This window comes from Stylophora pistillata, chromosome 9 (genome assembly GCF_964205215.1).
Source record: "Stylophora pistillata chromosome 9, jaStyPist1.2, whole genome shotgun sequence".
Classification (NCBI taxonomy): Eukaryota; Metazoa; Cnidaria; class Anthozoa; order Scleractinia; family Pocilloporidae; genus Stylophora; species Stylophora pistillata.
Genome location: NC_142527.1, coordinates 4,105,201 through 4,121,978, shown reverse-complemented (window position 1 = coordinate 4,121,978; position 16,778 = coordinate 4,105,201). Strand labels below are relative to the sequence as shown.

At 38.9% G+C, this 16,778-nt stretch overlaps 1 protein-coding gene and 2 pseudogenes across 2 annotated transcripts; 2 read left to right on the top strand and 1 right to left on the bottom strand.

The window, feature by feature from the left end:
* Positions 1-1,609: 1,609 nt before the first annotated feature.
* Positions 1,610-6,195, top strand: LOC111335794 (beta-alanine-activating enzyme-like; annotated as a pseudogene). Its single transcript, XR_015991984.1, has 4 exons — positions 1,610-1,808; positions 2,117-2,533; positions 2,803-4,337; positions 5,105-6,195. The product of XR_015991984.1 is annotated as a beta-alanine-activating enzyme-like (transcript).
* A 3,576-nt stretch (positions 6,196-9,771) lies between these two features.
* LOC111330803 (uncharacterized) lies at positions 9,772-11,524 on the bottom strand. The gene is made up of 2 exons (XM_022935757.2): positions 11,291-11,524; positions 9,772-11,052 (listed from the first exon to the last, which is right to left on the bottom strand). The coding sequence occupies exons 1-2, from the start codon at positions 11,402-11,404 to the stop codon at positions 10,015-10,017; spliced, it is 1,152 nt and encodes a 383-aa protein (XP_022791492.1). The 5' UTR covers positions 11,405-11,524; the 3' UTR covers positions 9,772-10,014.
* A 1,354-nt stretch (positions 11,525-12,878) lies between these two features.
* On the top strand, positions 12,879-14,259 carry LOC148722860 (uncharacterized; annotated as a pseudogene).
* The last annotated feature ends 2,519 nt before the right edge of the window (positions 14,260-16,778 follow it).

Sequence of the window (16,778 nt, the reverse complement as noted above, 5' to 3'; positions counted from 1 at the left end):
TCTGCTAATGATAAACTGCAATTGTTTTCGTAATAGCAACTGTAATATTTTGCTTACCTACTTCCAATCCATTGTTGCAATGATTCCTGTGTTTTCTGTACCAAATTATGGCTTCATTACACTAGTGATTTCATTTTCCCCTTTCACTGTTTTATACTGTATTAGCTCAAGTTGTAATATTAAGCCTAGCTCGTAGTCTTTGTTGAATTCATGCCTCGCGTAGCAATCACTATTTTTGATAGTTTCTGTCACACAATTTCCTGTTTTCAAGTACTTTGTTTGTTTCCTATCTTTTACTGAATTATTTCTGTCTGTAGGTTATCCTTTGGTGTTAAGTACTTTCTCCTAATCCATTTTAATCTTGTTACACCATTTTGCTCATTGGAGCTTTGTTTTCTTATTTATTGTTGAGTGTCACTCAACAATAAATAAGGTGGTAGGTGGGGGGTGGGGTAGGTGGGAGTGGGGGGGGGGCAGGAGGAGTAGGAAAAGTAATATCTACTGCTGCCCAATAAGTTTATCATGGTCAGAAAGGAGGGTATTGGATTCACATCTAATCCTCCATTGCTGATAGTGTGGTGTTGATAGTGTTGGCTTGACTTCGCGAGCGAAGATTAAAAAGGTTGTCCACGTTGACATCGGCTGCAGGCACGTTCGTGGTTGACCAGACCGATGCGGGAAAGGCAGATCCGCGGGCAGTGTCTGCAGAGAAAGGTGGTGTCAGGAGTGAAGGTGGAGGCGGCGCGGGCTTTCCTCCTCTGACGCTTGTCTTGGTTCTGTCCTCGTGTACCGGTTCACAAGAGCCAATACAAAAGACCAAACAATACACAATAGCTAAGCAATAACTCCTAAACAAAGAAAGAACAATGGTAATTCCCTTGTGAACCGGTACACAAGGACAGAACCCTTGTCTTTAAGTACCTCACGTCTGTCCTTCTCAAATTGAGCAGTGGCTTGGTTGATTGTGTGGCGCCAGGTACCACGGTCTGTAGCCAGGTCAGACCACTTTTTGTGGTCGATGTTGCAGGTGCTGAGTGACTTCTTTAGGCTGTCCTTGAACCTCTTCTTTGGAGCCCCTCACTCACGATGTCCGGTTGAGAGTTATTCGGTTGAGTTGAGTTTGGAATAAAGTGATTACTTTATTCCAAAATGTCAAAGTCCTAAGTGGCAAACTAGATATGCTAATTTTACTGTACCCAGCCAAATGCACATGCAATAGGCTACATGTGCTAATTTACTGTGAATTACATATGCATGTGCAACGCTTTTGAACATAGGAAGCCATTGTTGTACTTGGTGACATGGTCAGCAATACTTTAAATACCTGCTTCATGAAAATCATAGTAAAGGTTATATGTAATGAATACAAATTAACTGCAATGACTGCAAATAGGTGTACATTAGTCTTGATTAAATACTCTGTTGTTTCAGTTTGAGAAGCTTGACACCTTTGTATAGAGTTGCACACCTTAATTGTTCTTGAAAGCTTCAAATTTTGAGAATGTCACCTTTAAGATAGCACTTGAATCATCTTGTAAAATCCATACACCACAACATTTATAAATGCGTAATCCAGTACTAAATGTAATACATAATCTTCATATCCAACAGGAACATTTTCCAAGTGACATCTCATGATATAATATTCCTTACCTCTCCCTACACCTTTGAACCTTTCATTGTTCAAATGTTCACAGCATTTGCAGTAGGAGCCAGACTTGTAATTGTGCCATTCAGTGTTAAAATGGCGCCGTTCAAGCATTGCAACATTCTTTTTGATGAAGAAAGGCGCGGTGACCATTTTACAGGTAAGAGTTTTTTGAGATACAAAACCATGAAAACCATACACCAGTTGGTGCTACTAACAATGTAATATAAAAAAAGGATGGAATTGACTTAATTCCCTCCTTTCCTTGAATCAGATACTCAGCACTGACAAGCAATTTTCTCAGCAAAGATTAATTATGGGAAATTTGCATACAAACTAAAATTTGTTCCTGCAAAATTGTCAGAAACCACCTGGAGTGAATAACTGCAGTGATCACCTATAAGACAAAGTTGTACTGCATAATTTCTTTTGTGACTCGACTATGTTTTATTTCTATATCCTAAACAGCTGACTCCATCCTTGATGTAACACATCGGTTGAGAACTAATTCAGTCAAAGATTCTCAGTAAAAGATCCATCTCTCAGAGTGCTGGCATTTGGTGGGGAAACCTGCCCCACTATCTCCACTCTCAGGAAATAGAGGTCTCTTCAGAGTAAAACCTCAATCTACAATCTTTATGGCATCACAGAGGTTTCCTGCTGGGCATCTTGTCATAAAACTACTGATTGTAAATTGGAGGATGGAGGTGGTAATCTTTGTGGAAATGTAACATCTGGACATAGAGATCTGGAGAACTACTCAGCCAAGGAAGTTAATGATTCTGAAGTACCACTGGGTGCTCCTCTGTCAGACACAAATTATCATTGAAGTGCAAGATGAAAATGGAGAAATTGGTTCAGAAGGAAAGGGCTAAATATACATTGGTTAGTTAATTGTGGTGACTATAAGTAAAACCTTATTAAATGATGAAAGGCTATAGAACATGGCCTTAATATTTGTGTCATACATGATTTCTTTGATGCTGATATTTGTTTGCCTCTGGAGTCAATTTAGATCATATATAGTGAGTCACTGGGGGAGAACATGCAAATCTGATTTTTTTCTCTATTTCTAGGAGGGGACATGCAGGCCTATTTTTTTCCATTTTAAGGAGAAATCATGTAAATCTGATTTTTTCTCCTGGCTTTGTTAGATGGATCAAACAGGGTGTGTCTTCTAAACAATGAGACCCAACTCAACCAGGAACAATGCGTGCCACAGGGCATTGGGGATTTGTGAAAGACAACACCATTTGGTCCTAAGGACGCAAAGACAGGCAGACCAAGCGAATGGGCAAAAGAATAAATCTTGATTGGATTGAACAGCAAATTTCTGAACAGATCCCAGAAATAACATGTTCCCTGGTTTTAGACAAAACTGCCAACAGAAAACTTGATAAACTTCATTTATTTATAGTAAGCAAATCTCTGTCACATGATGACAATGAATTGTCATCTTTTAAAAGAAGCATATGGAGGGTCTTACCGGTTGATGCTCAGCCTGACTCTGTACATATGATTTCTCATCTGCCAATGACAGCCCATGGGAAGGTCAATAGAGGCTGCTTATTGGTTGAAGCCCAGAAAAGAACAAAGCTAAAGGACATGTCTACTAGAGAGTTTCTGAGATATGCCTGGAATGAAAAGTTGGGAGTCATTGAAACCAATGGTGAACAGAAGGTTTTTACAGACAATGTGACAAAACAGGACAATGATTTGTTTCATATCAATGATTTGTTTCATATCAAACAAAGAGATTTTAAGGAAGATGTTTATCTCTTGTGGTGGGTCATCTCTTAATGTAGTAAGGCTGATGGATTTAATTGAGACATTTGTTACTGAAGAGGAGACAGAAGTTGATCTGTCAGAGTTATTGGACATAATTTTAACAAAACCTTTTGGTGTTCTTTGTAACTACCTGGAGAGGAAACTCAATATTCCCAATGAAAGAAATGATCTGAGCTCTAAGGAGACATATCATCTTCATGAAGATACAAACAAAATATCTTCAGCTCCTTCATCCAGTGTTCCTTTTGAAGAAATACCCGTTCTTAGAGTGAAAAGATTGTTCTCAACTCTGGCTGATGCTGCCTCCCATTACAACAGTAAGGCAGCAAAAAAGATCCAGGCCCTAGAAGAAAATAAGGATTTTAACATAACTGCACTGTCAGATGTACCTGAATTGAAAACCTGTTTTGTTCTATGCAGAGACAAAACCAGTTTAATGTTTGTAACATTTGTAAACACTCAACACCAAGCACAGATGGGGTTGTGGCAAGCAAGGCACAAACATTTTCTGCCAGTCAAGCCAGTGTCTCAGCCAGTGCTGTACCTTGTGAGGTAGCAGGGTCACCATTAATACCAAAGGTCCCTGACCAGTTCTTCTCTTCTGTCCAAGATCATAAAGGTTCCATGGCTGTCAACCCAGATACAGGAAATTTTAACACTGCAGAAGGGAGAGTTTCTGTTTCTTGTCAGTGGCGAACTTGTCTTTACAAATGTATTGATGCCTCACCTCTTGTGGTGCATGCACCAGGGAGGTCTGAGGGGGAAGTTTTCATTGGTTCCCACAGTCATGTGTTCATGTGCATCAGACTGAGTGATGGCAAAGTACTGTGGGAGAGTAGACTGGGGGACAGAATTGAATCCTCTGCAGCTCTTTCACTTTGTGGTAGATATGTTGTAGTGGGTAAGTATTGTATGTTGTTTTTAGATACTAGGGAGTACACTGTGGGAGCAAACCAGAAATAAATAAGGCAAATAATTATGGTAAACCTTGTAATTATGTTACAGGATCTGAATGTACACTTGAGTGTTTAAAGTGCATGTATTGACCCTGTTTTCACTTTCTCTAGAGTGTTTTTTGCACTACCAATATTAGAATTCTCAATGTAAGAATATGTAACCATTGTAAACATTCTCAGGAGAAAGGAGCCTGCTGCTTATCTCGTTATTCATTTCATTAATTCATTTTTCTTCCAAACCTTCCCCACCCTTCCATCCCCTCCCTTCTTTTAGCTTAAACTGAGACAAATTAAACACCGTGCCTTACAAAAAATATAATTAACAATTTTTGGTAAAGCTTGAAAGCTATTAGGGCCTCCTCTGTAACAGCTGGTTTTGTATGGGTCCTGGAATATTTGGAATTTTATATTTACATTTTCTAGGACTGCAATGTCCTGGAAAAAGGCTATGTGTCCTGAGAAGTCCTGAAAATCTGCTTAACTCAAGCAATAAAGTTTTCAAAGTTTAGGTTCTAAGAAAATTAATGTATATAGAAAATAAGTAACGAAAATTGATTTTAAAACCTTAAAGGTTTTTAAGGTGAAATTTGGAGCACTGGAAAAATCAATCTGAGACCTAGGAACAAAAACCCTGGAAAATTCCCCATAATAACGGAGACAATGATCTGCTCCCCATCTCATCAACTGAAACCTAATATTTTTTTTTTTCTAGGCTGTTATGATGGCCAAGTATATGTACTCAACCACTTCACTGGTGAAATAAGTTGGACATTCCAAACAGGTGCAGCTGTGAAAAGTTCTCCCTGCATTGACCGGCAGACTGGATTGACCTGGGTGGGGTCACATGACCACCATTTGTACGCCCTTGATGTCACAAACAGGCAGTGCATTGCTGCAATACACTGTGGTGGAGGATCTTGTTTCAGTTCTCCATGTATTAATAATAAACCACACTTAGTATTCATTGCTACACTGACTGGCTGTCTTTTTGCCATTGACGCTACCGAGCATACAGTACTTTGGAGTCAGCAGTGTCTTAAGCCAGTGTTTGCATCATCATTAGTGACACCTTATTGGTATAGTTTGTGCATGCGTCAATGGATTTGTTTATTCTTTTGACTTTCAAGGTAATAAGCTATGGGAGTTTGAGACCCAAGCCTCAGTGTTCTGTTCACCGACTTTGTACCAGGATGTAAAACACAATTCCAGGTTCTCTCACTGTATTGTGTTTGGCCCTCATGACAAAGGTGTCTATTGCCTGTCACTAAATGGAGAGCTCTCATGGAGTTTTACAACTGATAGCCCAGTATATTCAAGTCCCTATGTAGCCTTGGTGAACAGCAATATTTCCTGTCGCGCAACATGTAATGCAAGGTATCGTGACAAGCGTGACACTCAACTAGCAGCGTTTGCCCTGTCAAGTGTTGGAACCCTATATATTTTGGATTTTTATTCAGGAGTTCTGTTAGCTTTTTATTCAGTGCCTGGTGAAGTATTTTCTTCACCTGTTGTAGTTGACAATCAAATTCTTATTGGCTGCAGGGACAACTATCTTCACTCACTTGAAATATTAAATGGAACCGAAAAGTAACTACTAGCATTATTGAATTAAAAAAAAAAGAATTCCCCTTTTACTCAGCTAAAAAAAAAAAACACTGATTTTTTTTTCTGCAGACACGAGACTGAAAATATTGTTAATTGCTAGGTTGAATTAGGATCCAATTTGGCAATATAGCTATTGCCATTTTATGTCTGGGAGTAGTATTAAATGTTTTTTTGAACCTGTTTAAGAATAAAAAGGCAAATTTATCAAATATTTTAGCAGCAAGATGAACTAAATCGGAAAAATGTTTTCGCTGTTGTCATCCACATAAGAATATGCTTTAAACAAATTATATTCCTCAAACAGATATTCTTTTTAAACTTAGGGACCAGTCATGGGGGGAGGGGCTGGGAGGATTTTAGGGGATCATATGGTTTTCTGGGGGAATAGGGGGATCAATCATCACTAACAGAGCATAAAGGGAGACTGTAGAAAATTGCCAGTCAATGAGGGAGACCAGTAAAATACCACAGAGCCTTGGGAGGGGGAGGCAAGGGAGAGGGTAATTAGGCATATTTTAAAGTGACACAGGCAAAATCCTCTGACTCCCCCCCCCTCCTACCCCGGGTATTACGAAAACTAAGACCTCGAAAACGAAGACCTAAGACCTAAGATCGGCTAGACCCTTTTTAGTTTTCGAGATTACGAAAACTAAGACCCCCTAAAATCGAATCCGTCGAAATATGAAGTGAAATTATAACCGAAACAGGTCTAATCTATCAAATTATTAATTTAATTAAACATAATTTATACAGAGCTAACTCCACCAATTGACCAAAGCGCTTTACAATTCATAACATTAAAATAATTAAAAAGATCCCACTGGTAATAAAATATGAATAAATTAAAAACCAAAAACTACAGATCCTGTCCGATCCTTTGCACCGAGTTTTAGGTCAAATTTAACGGTAAATTTAGGGGTATTAGTTTTCGTAATTTCGAAAACTAATACCCCTCTTAGTTTCCGTAATAATACGAAAACTACGAGGAGCAACTTCAGAATACCCGTCCACATCATTTACATGTGTCGGGAGGCTTCGAAGAATGAGGCATATCACAATAGATGCTATTCTTATTCAATGACATGTCATGATGAGTGGCCGGGTATTCTGAAGTTTATTTTAATTGATTATAACGTAAAGTAACGGTCAACGCAAAACCCACCAAATCGCTCGGCTTAAATTCGCCATTTAGAACCACAGAAACGACACTACACATCAAGTGAGGTAGGTTTACATTTATTTTGAGCCTTAACATAGACATTCCTTGATATAAGTTTACGATATTACGACTCTTCAATATTCTCCCATACATTTCTTTATATTTCGAACAAACGACCAGACGCGCCGCTTGTGTGGGCCCCCTTTGCTGTCTCCTGACAAGCCAAAGCTCCAGACAATAAAATTTCCCTGGCAGAATCGGCCACATTTACTGACTTCTACGTTTTGCCGACGGATATAACATCGGCAAGCAACAGTAGCCACCATAGTTCCACATCATTGGTTTCGTAGGTAGTTACTAAAAGTTGGAATCACCTGAAACCACCTGAAACCACCTGAAACCACCTGAAACCACCTGAAACCATCTGAAACCATCTGAAACCATCTGAAACCATCTGAAACCACCAATGAAACCACCTAAAACCATCTGAAATCACCTGAAAATTACATGAAAGCACGCAGACATGAACGCAGACCGCAGACCGCAAACCGCAGACCGCAAACCGCAGACCGCAAACCGCACACCTCGAATACCCACGCCTCGAAAAAGGTCTACACAGTGTGTAATTACCAGATTTATCTCTCTTCCCTTTGTTATCAAACGAGATCACGGAATGCGTAAGCGAAACTGCTATGTAAACATTGGAGTTGAATTCTTATTGAAGATATCGCAGTTACGACCGTCCACTGTCGAGCCGTACCAGTCTTGCTTAGGTTATGTTACGACCCTCCACTGTCGAGCCGTACCAGTCTTGCATAGGTTATGTGTGTGCCTTTTGAGTCAGTCGACGTGTGCGCAATCAGTTTTCCTTTGTGTATACATGTGTAATTACCAGATTTATCTATCTCTCTTTTGTCATTGATGTTATCAGACGAGATCTCGGAATATCTGTTTTCACGTTAAAGTACTTCTACTATATGAAATCATTTTTGGTACAATCGTACAAAGCAACTCAGGTGTCTCGTTAACACAGACCTCAAAAACGCAGAACGCAGACCGCAGACCGCGCAGCTCGAAAAACGTGTACACAGTGTGTAATTACAAGATTTATCTCTCTTCCCTTCGTTATCAAACGAGATCTTGGAATGCGTCGCGAAACTGAAACTATTTTCATTGTCAGTGACAGTGAGATAACAGATAAAAATAGACGTAAAGTAGAGTAAATTAGCAATGCAGAAGCTTTGCGTCATGCTGAAAATTAAGATACCGATTTGCGATAATGTTTAATTCACGTGGGTTTAGATGGCTTCTTGGGTGGTTTCAGGTAATTTCAGATGGTTTCCATGGGGGTTGCAGATGGTTTCAGGTGGTTTCAGGTGGTTTCAGGTGGTTTCAGGTGGTTTCAGGTTGTTTCAGGTGGTTTCAGGTGGTTTCAGGTGATTCCAACTTTTAGTAACTACGGGTTTCGTAAGTTCGCAAGAAGTGATTGGCAGCGGCTAGGACAAATTGGAAAACAAACCTTGGACAGTCGCAAGGAATACCTGGTCGCGATTTCCAGTGTCGGTGATTAACTCCTTTGCTAGACTCTGATCTAACCCGTCTAGCACGCGTATGCTCGTAGTTTTTTATTGTTTTACGGATTATAGTCTTTTAACGGTCGTAATTCGACTTTGTAGACACTTTACAGGATGGTTTGGTGGGACCGACACATGTAAATGATGTGGACGGGTATTCTGAAGTTGCTCCCAATTATGCAGTTGAAAATGAACATCCACACACGTTTTTAAGCTCACAATACGAAATGTAAGGTTGTTTTATTACGGGCGGACGTGGCCGTGACGGGAAAGTGGTGTTGTGTTACAATGCAAGTGGCGTATTGTGACAGTGTTGCGAAAAGCCGTGTTACATTACAGCGTCGACCATCGATTTTTAAGCGCTCTATAAAACAGTGTATGGAGTCCGTAATAGCGTTCTATTAAAACGTTCGTTATGATAATGATAATCTTTAATAATTGCTCCTAAAAAGGTTTATGGGCAACTATCGACAATGATGGGTCAGTAATTTACAATAATGTTTAAACATAGTTAATCGAGGGGACTGGTTATGAAAGCCGGCGAACTTCAAAGGGATAGCTTATTGTTTTGGTTTTTCGAGTTCAACCTAGCGTGACCGTGCATCACATAGATTCAAGATGGCGTCTCACATGTGAGCGTTTGTACTGATGACTGCACGTTTTACGTCTGTAATATTACTATTCCTTCTTAAATACTGCTTGTATATATAGTGAGTGATCTTGTAATTTTAAAATAATACATTAGAGTGAGCATACTTATTCTGTGAGGATTTTGGATTAATAGTTATCTTAGAGACTAATCCCTTGTTTTGATTATCCCCTAAAAATATTTTCTTTCATTGTTCAAGTGTGCTCACTCTATCAGGTTTTTTGTAAATTTGTAAATAGCATTATATCATAACACTGTTTTATTTGGTGTTTCATAAATCAATAGGATTAATTGTTCCCATTTATTGTTGGGAAAGGTTTCTTACTTATCTGTAAACAGTCTGATATATTCCATATCATTTTCATATCAATGTATTCAACTCACAAACATCATTGGTTTTAACAATTGTGCTTTAATAATTTAATATAAGTTTTAATAATATAATACATAAGGACTGACTTTCAAACATTTGCCTCCTTTGTATTTCTACTTGAATATTTGTAGCATAATTCCTGAAATACATATTCTAGGCACAGCGTCAGTCAAACTTATTATGATATTTTTTAAATAAAACAGGAACATTAAATTTACAGAAAAGTCTATTTGTTTTGGGAATTTAAAGAATATTACAGTAATTAGTCTGTTGATGACCTATTGATGTCCTTGCGAAGAGCTTTTGATTTCAGTTGTTTCAATCTAATTTTGTGTTTTTGAATAACGTCCTTCACAAATGAAAAAGAACGAACTCTAACATACAAACTAATAATATTGTGGAGAACATCTTTGGCAACATGGCTACTAATCTCAACTTCAGAGTCGGCTAACATGGCAGAGTGAGATGCGACAACAGTTACATCATGCATTGATCTTGAAATAATATTAGCTAAAGGAATGTTTTTCAGACTGGTTTTACGTGTAGCTTCCCTGAAATAGTGTTCAGTTCTTTCAAAAACAGACTGAGCATTTCTTGTGATCTTCCACAGTCCACCTCGATTCAATGTTGTAGTCAATCTCTGATCTTCACCAATAGGATTGTCCCATTTCCCAGCCATTATCAGTGAGATTGCGTGGTCATTTTCTAGTGTTTTACTTGCTTGTTTGTGCTTGTTATGTAGCTTATGTAGTACATAACCTCCAATATACTGTAACCCTGACTTCTCTTTATCAGATAATTTCGTCAATGGTTCACATGTGTGAGTTTCTGCTTTTTCTTTGCTATGTGTTAAAAGGCAGTCGGCCACTTTTGAACAAAGTAATGTAGCAGAGTTTCTTGATAATCCTACAAAATGGCTCGAAGCATGCAAGACTATGCTAGCGTAAAAGGCTGCATAAAACCTCTCTGCATTTCCAGACTTTGCCAATTGAATATAAAGCCCCTGAATTTCAGAAAATTTAGGTGTTGAAGATTGTAGAGTGTTGCAGTTGTAGGACCATATCTCGTCTCTGTTTACCTTTGGATAAATTTTGCTGTCTCTAAGTTTCACTTTAGCATTGCCAACGATGCTTGCATACGTTTCCACAGTTAATAGATCTCGATTTTCTGGTTTGTCTGTTTCAGTTTCTTCTGTTTCTTCTGTTTTATCTTTGTGTTTAACAGTGATGTGACGTTTCAGTCCGCTCTTACTCTTGCATTTCTTTGGACAATGAGGGCAAGTGACGCTCAGTGGGTGAACCTGCAAAACCAAATTCACGATCAACATCACACACTACTTAGGTTCATAAATCATCTTTAAATCAACAGCTGATAAAATAACGTTTAGGCAAGAAATGGTTTATAAATAGAGCCCGAAATAAGAGTGATTGATCGAAAGCATGATGTCGAAAGCTAGTCTGTTCGACCTTCATGTTCAATCTTCCTTTTTGACGTTTTTAGGCTATATTTTAACTATTAAAACAGATTCTATAGCTTACATCAGCAGCTGCTTCTCTGAAGTGCTCATCAAGGTCTTCTTCTTCTTCTAAAACTCCTAAAATTGCCTCTAAATCGTCTCCAAAGAAGAACATGTCATCACACGCGTCCGCCATGTTGTTTTTAGATGCACGGTCAATGTCACGTGACGGTGCATCTCAACCTCAAAACCCAAACAATAGGCCGGTCCTTTGAAGTTCGCCGGCTTTCATAACCAGTCCCCTCGATTAACTATGGTTTAAATAAATTAAAAAAAAACTATGTACAGTGTTCAAAGCTACAAATATGTTTCTTATGGCATAACTATGTATAGTTTTCAAAGTAATAAAGTATGTGAAATTACCTCGTCTGTCTTCTGTAGTTCTTTATGCTTGTTTAGGCGAAACAACTATACCTTTAGTGTAGTGAGCTGGAGGCGCCTCTGGAATATCTTATACGAAAAAGAACCATTTAATACAACTTTGCTACACCGGGCCGCGAAAAAAAGTCAGTCGTATTTCTATGCCAAAACTTGATCATGAGATTTTACGTGACTATTTTGGCGGGAAATTTATGGCGATCCGATTTTTTTCGGATCCCCGATCCGGGTTTTGACAATCGGACGCAATCCGATCCAGATTTTGTTAATCCGGTCCGATCCGGCCCAAGTTTTGCCAATCCGATTCGATCCGATCCGATCCGGTCCCGATTTTGTAAACGCCCGAAAAACATCCATCTCCATTGGAAAGCCAATTTTATGATTTAAAGGATAAAGAACAAAATTAAAGATCAATTGGGGTAAGGCAAATTTTCAGTGTACGTAGGTAGTGTATGGCTTTCATCGTCAATATAGGCCACATAATGCTCAAGGAAGAAATCCGACTGCTCTAAAATCAGATGAACTTCGTTTTTGGTTAAAATGTCGTGGCGATCCAGCAAAGGGGTTAAAAACAAAGGCACAATTGGCGAAAAGGCAAGTACAGTATTTGTCAGTCGTGCGTGATACTTCTTAGAATTAAACAGATTTTAATATCGTACAAGAAGATCAAAGGATTTTAGGAATTACTTTTCTAAATGAAATGTTGATGAAATGATTAATAGTTTTTCAACTTTTCATTTTAAAGAGTTCTTGAATATGTTGCGTCTGGTCGTGATAAAGATGTTGTGGATCCCGATAAAAATCTGTTATACACGCGTCGGAAGGAGAGACAAGAACAACTCGCTCAAAGTGATGCGAAGCCTGAGGAAAGAACTGTTAAATTTCCAGTAGCTGGATGGTCAACAAATTTGCAACGCATGCCATTATTCACAAGGGCAGAGATGGATTTACATATTTCTAAATCTGGAAAAAACTTGGACAAAAATAAACAGAACCATGCGGTTCCAACAAGCATGAAAAAGGCAAAAACATTTCTTGATGATGAATATCTGAAGGACTTAACTTGCGCAAGTGACGACCATTATTTCTTTTTTAAATGCTTCTTACCATAGTTTCAAAATAATTGAGCCACCCCATAAATTACAAGTTGCACATTGTTTAGTAACTGGAGCTGTTAAATATGCCTCATGTACATATGTAGCAGGAACTGTTGGTTTTTGCAATCATGTGCTGGCTGTTATGATGAAACTCTGTAAGTTCAGCTTGTATTGTTGTCAAGATATCAAGGACTTGAAAAATGACTCTGATATGACACAAGCTAAGGCATGCACTTCAAGTTTACAACTATGGCACAGGCCTGTAAGAGGGGATAAAATCAAGCCCCAACCTGTCATGGAACTTGAGGTAAAAAAGGTGAATTTAGACACAGAATATAACCCTGATAGTGGAGTAGGGTGCTTGTTGTATGAAGCTTGGAAAAATTTGGGTACACAGGCATCGGATGAGGCTTTGTTAAAAGAAAAACTTCAAAAGATCAACCCTAAGTTTGCCCTGTCTCAAATTATGTCTACTGGTTGTACCAACTTACAGGAAACAAAATTTGGAAAATGTCCAAGTGGCTCCTATGCAAGTTACCAGTTACAGTTCAGAGTCTAATTTTCAAGTTTTCTGTAATATTGACTCAATGCCAAGAGTAGACTGTCATAATGAACAAAATGCTATTTCTGTATATCCTCCATTTCCTTTGCAACAATCTGAGCCATATGAAAAGCCAGATGATTTAAGAAGCAGCCAGGAAGCACTCCTGGAACATTTGATTGTTGATGAGGTAAAGCTTAATACCATCGAGAAGAAAACAATTGAACAAGTAGCATCAGACGAATGGCAGGCAGAAAGAAAATTTCGGTATACAGCATCTAATTTCCACACAATTGTAAAAAGGCAAAGGAATCATGACACTCTAGTAAACAATCTGCTTCATCCCAAACCATTTACTGCCAAACAAACTGCACATGGGAAAACCTACGAGCCTGTAGCCTTAAAGGAGTATAAAAATATATGTTTTCAACAAGGAATCCAGTTTCAGTGTTCAAAAGTGGTCTTGTTGTCAGTATGGCCTCTCCCTTTGTAGCAGCATCACCAGATGGCAAGGTCATTGACCGAGGCTGTAGCAAGCCTTTTGGGTTGGTAGAGGTTAAATGTCCTTACACAAAATTTCATGTTAGTCCCTTAGAAGCATGTGCAGATGAAAGTTTCTTTGCAGAAAATGTAAATGGAAAGCCAAGGCTGAAAAGGGGGCATCAGCACTACTTCCAGATACAGGGTCAACTAGGTATTACAGGAGCAAGTTGGTGTGACTTTGTTATCTATACTAACAAAGGCATAAGTATAGAGAGGATCATAATTGATCCTCAATTCTGGGAAGTATTGAATGAAGGCCTAAAGAACAGCTATTTTGAACATTCCATAGCACCAGCCTCTGTAGAGTTCAGTAACCATTAGAAGGGTTAACTACCACAATCTAATCTTGTCACGAGTAGAGAGAATTGTGCCTCATACCTAACTGGATATGTTTAAACCAACATGGTCTGCATAATAAGATAGCTTTGAGGATAAAGCTTTTGTAAGTTTAGTACCTCTTTATTATTTGATTTTAAGATCTTTGGAACTACATGTAAAACTTACATCTTAAAGTGTTTGGGACTGAAAGCAAGCGAATCACATCCTTAGTTTTAGTTGGTTTAGAAAATAGTTAACCTGAGAGATATCATCAAGTTTACATTTACTAAATTGACTGAAATTCTGTAGTGTACCTCAGAGCTCTGTCTAACTCAGTGTTAAGCGGAAATGAGAGGGTCCTGAATGTTACATAAAAAAGCACAGACACTCCACATTTGGTTTACTACCCCAAACAAACTGAGGGGTACAACACTATCCCATAAGTGAAAATTCTTGATTTTGTTGAGAGCCCGTTCAACATGTATTCTAACAGAAGCAATTTCTTGAGTCTTGATAACATCTTGTGCTGTCATTTAGCTATTGGAACCTAAAAAGGGGGGAATGTTTAAGGTTACACCCAGTGGGAGTAGGTCTTCAATTGTAAAACCTTTATCAGCCATCACGGTGTCACCATTGTCAAACTCCAACTTCAAGAAACCACTTCGTTCAACAATTTCACGATCGGAAATGCTTCCACTATATAGCTGACTGATAAAAGTTATAGCTCCACTGGGAGCAATTCCAACTAAGCCTTTTAGAGTTACATGGTTCTTATAGGAGCCGAACAGTTTGGAATTCAACAGAAGGCTGGAAGGCATTTGGCATCTTATTTCCATACAATCGATTATTACACGGGTGGAAGAGTACTTTTCTTTAAAGCTGTCAGGCATTGTAGCTCTTATGACCTCCCTATTAGGCCATATAGATACTTGACCAAATTTTAAATATATATAATTAATCCAAGAAAGGAATGTTCTGCCTACTGTCAATTGTGAAATACCAAACAAGTGATCCAGATGTCTTTCTGAAAATCCTCTTCTCAATCTGCACAGAACAAGGAAGTACTCCTCTCTGGGTTCTAAGCTTCTTCGTCTACCTATGCTAGTACATCCCTCTGGTTCCTCGTTTCCACCGTCGTAAAACTCCTTTTGGACAGTTCTTTCTTTTGATGAACAGTACCTGATGTTTTCTCCTTTCGATCCAGTATTTAAAAATTCAAACACAGCATTAAATGTTGCTAAGTTAGGAAATCCAGTATAAAAGGCAATGTCCTCGTCGGTAGTAAAATTGCGCGGTTGAAAAAGGCGGGAATCTTTAAGATTCAACTGGCGTTTTAATACCTCTATTTCAGCCTTTAACTTCGCATTTTCGAGTTCAAAACCTCGAATACTTACAAGTTCTTTAACTTCACCTGTTTGATCTCCGCACGAATTTAAGCTGCTTTCCACATCATGATAACTAATAGCTGCTGATGAAGTACAGGTGTCAAAAGTTGCTTTAGCTGCATTTGCAGTTGTTTGACTTTGACTTTGAGATTGTTGCAACTCCTTGTTTGAACACCCTGTTATAGAAGAAATATTGCGACATTTAGGAGGTGCTCTCTTTTTCGGAGAACCTACTTTGGACCGCGAAAATCGAGATGGAATTACCCCTGCCTCCACATAAACACGCTGACCTCCAACAGCTTTAACCAAGTCCTCGGGCTTAAAATGACGAGAACAGATCTTCGTGTTTTCGCTGACTCTAAACTCTTTTCCTTCGTCTCGACGAATCATCATCATCATCATCATCATGTTTATTTGTTCAAGCAGGTTGGGTTTATTGGCAACAGTATAAGCTGATGTAGACCTGCTGTTTTCCCACCCAACCCACCCCAGGGGAGGACATCCAGCAAACAGTAATCTCGTGCGTGGAAAATTAACGTCTTTTACCCCTTACCCTTTAAGAGACGGGACCTCCGGCTTTACGTCCTATCCGAGAAGACGAAACAATGTGAGTGAAGTGTCTTGCTTAAGGACACAACGTTAAGCCCCAGCCAGGACTTGAACCCGGGCCGTTTAACCCAGAGTCCAGCGCACTGACCACTGGATTACTCAAAAAGCGTTGGCATGGAGCCAACGCTTTTTGAGGATAGTGTCGTCCGGAAATTTAAAGTAATAAATTTTCTCCCCACTTTCGGTTCTGTACTTCTTTTTAGTACAGTTTGGCACGCAACAGTTTTGCTGCATTTTAAAAAATTGGCGCTCTTCACATCAGGCGGCCATTTTTATTTACTTGGCCCAACTAGCCTCGTTTTCAAGTTAAACGCTCCCAGTCTCTTTTCGTTCTGCATAGGGTGTATGAAACGAGAAGAGTTTGGAATAACTTTTTACATCGTTCACTCATTGACCGTTGAATTCCTTTTTTTCACTTTCGTGACTGAACTTAAGGTGACTCACAATAGTTTTAGGACTGGGTTCTAGCTGTGCGAATCACGCGCGTCACTCGCGGGATTTTTAAAAGCCATGGAGGAGGTAAACAAACATGGCGGCGCGTAATTTTTTTTGCCGAACTCTATTCACGTCTAGTATTCAGAGTAAATCGCATTTTTACGAAACTTTTAGCCGCCAAAAGTCTTTATTTGTACTATTAGC

Excerpts from the sequence above, each read along its gene's own strand:
- LOC111330803 (XM_022935757.2), bottom strand. The coding sequence starts at position 11,404 with ATGGCGGACGCGTGTGATGACATGTTCTTCTTTGGAGACGATTTAGAG. Across the intron at positions 11,053-11,290 it reads TCAGAGAAGCAGCTGCTGAT|GTTCACCCACTGAGCGTCAC; the intron begins GTAAGCTATAGA and ends TTGGTTTTGCAG.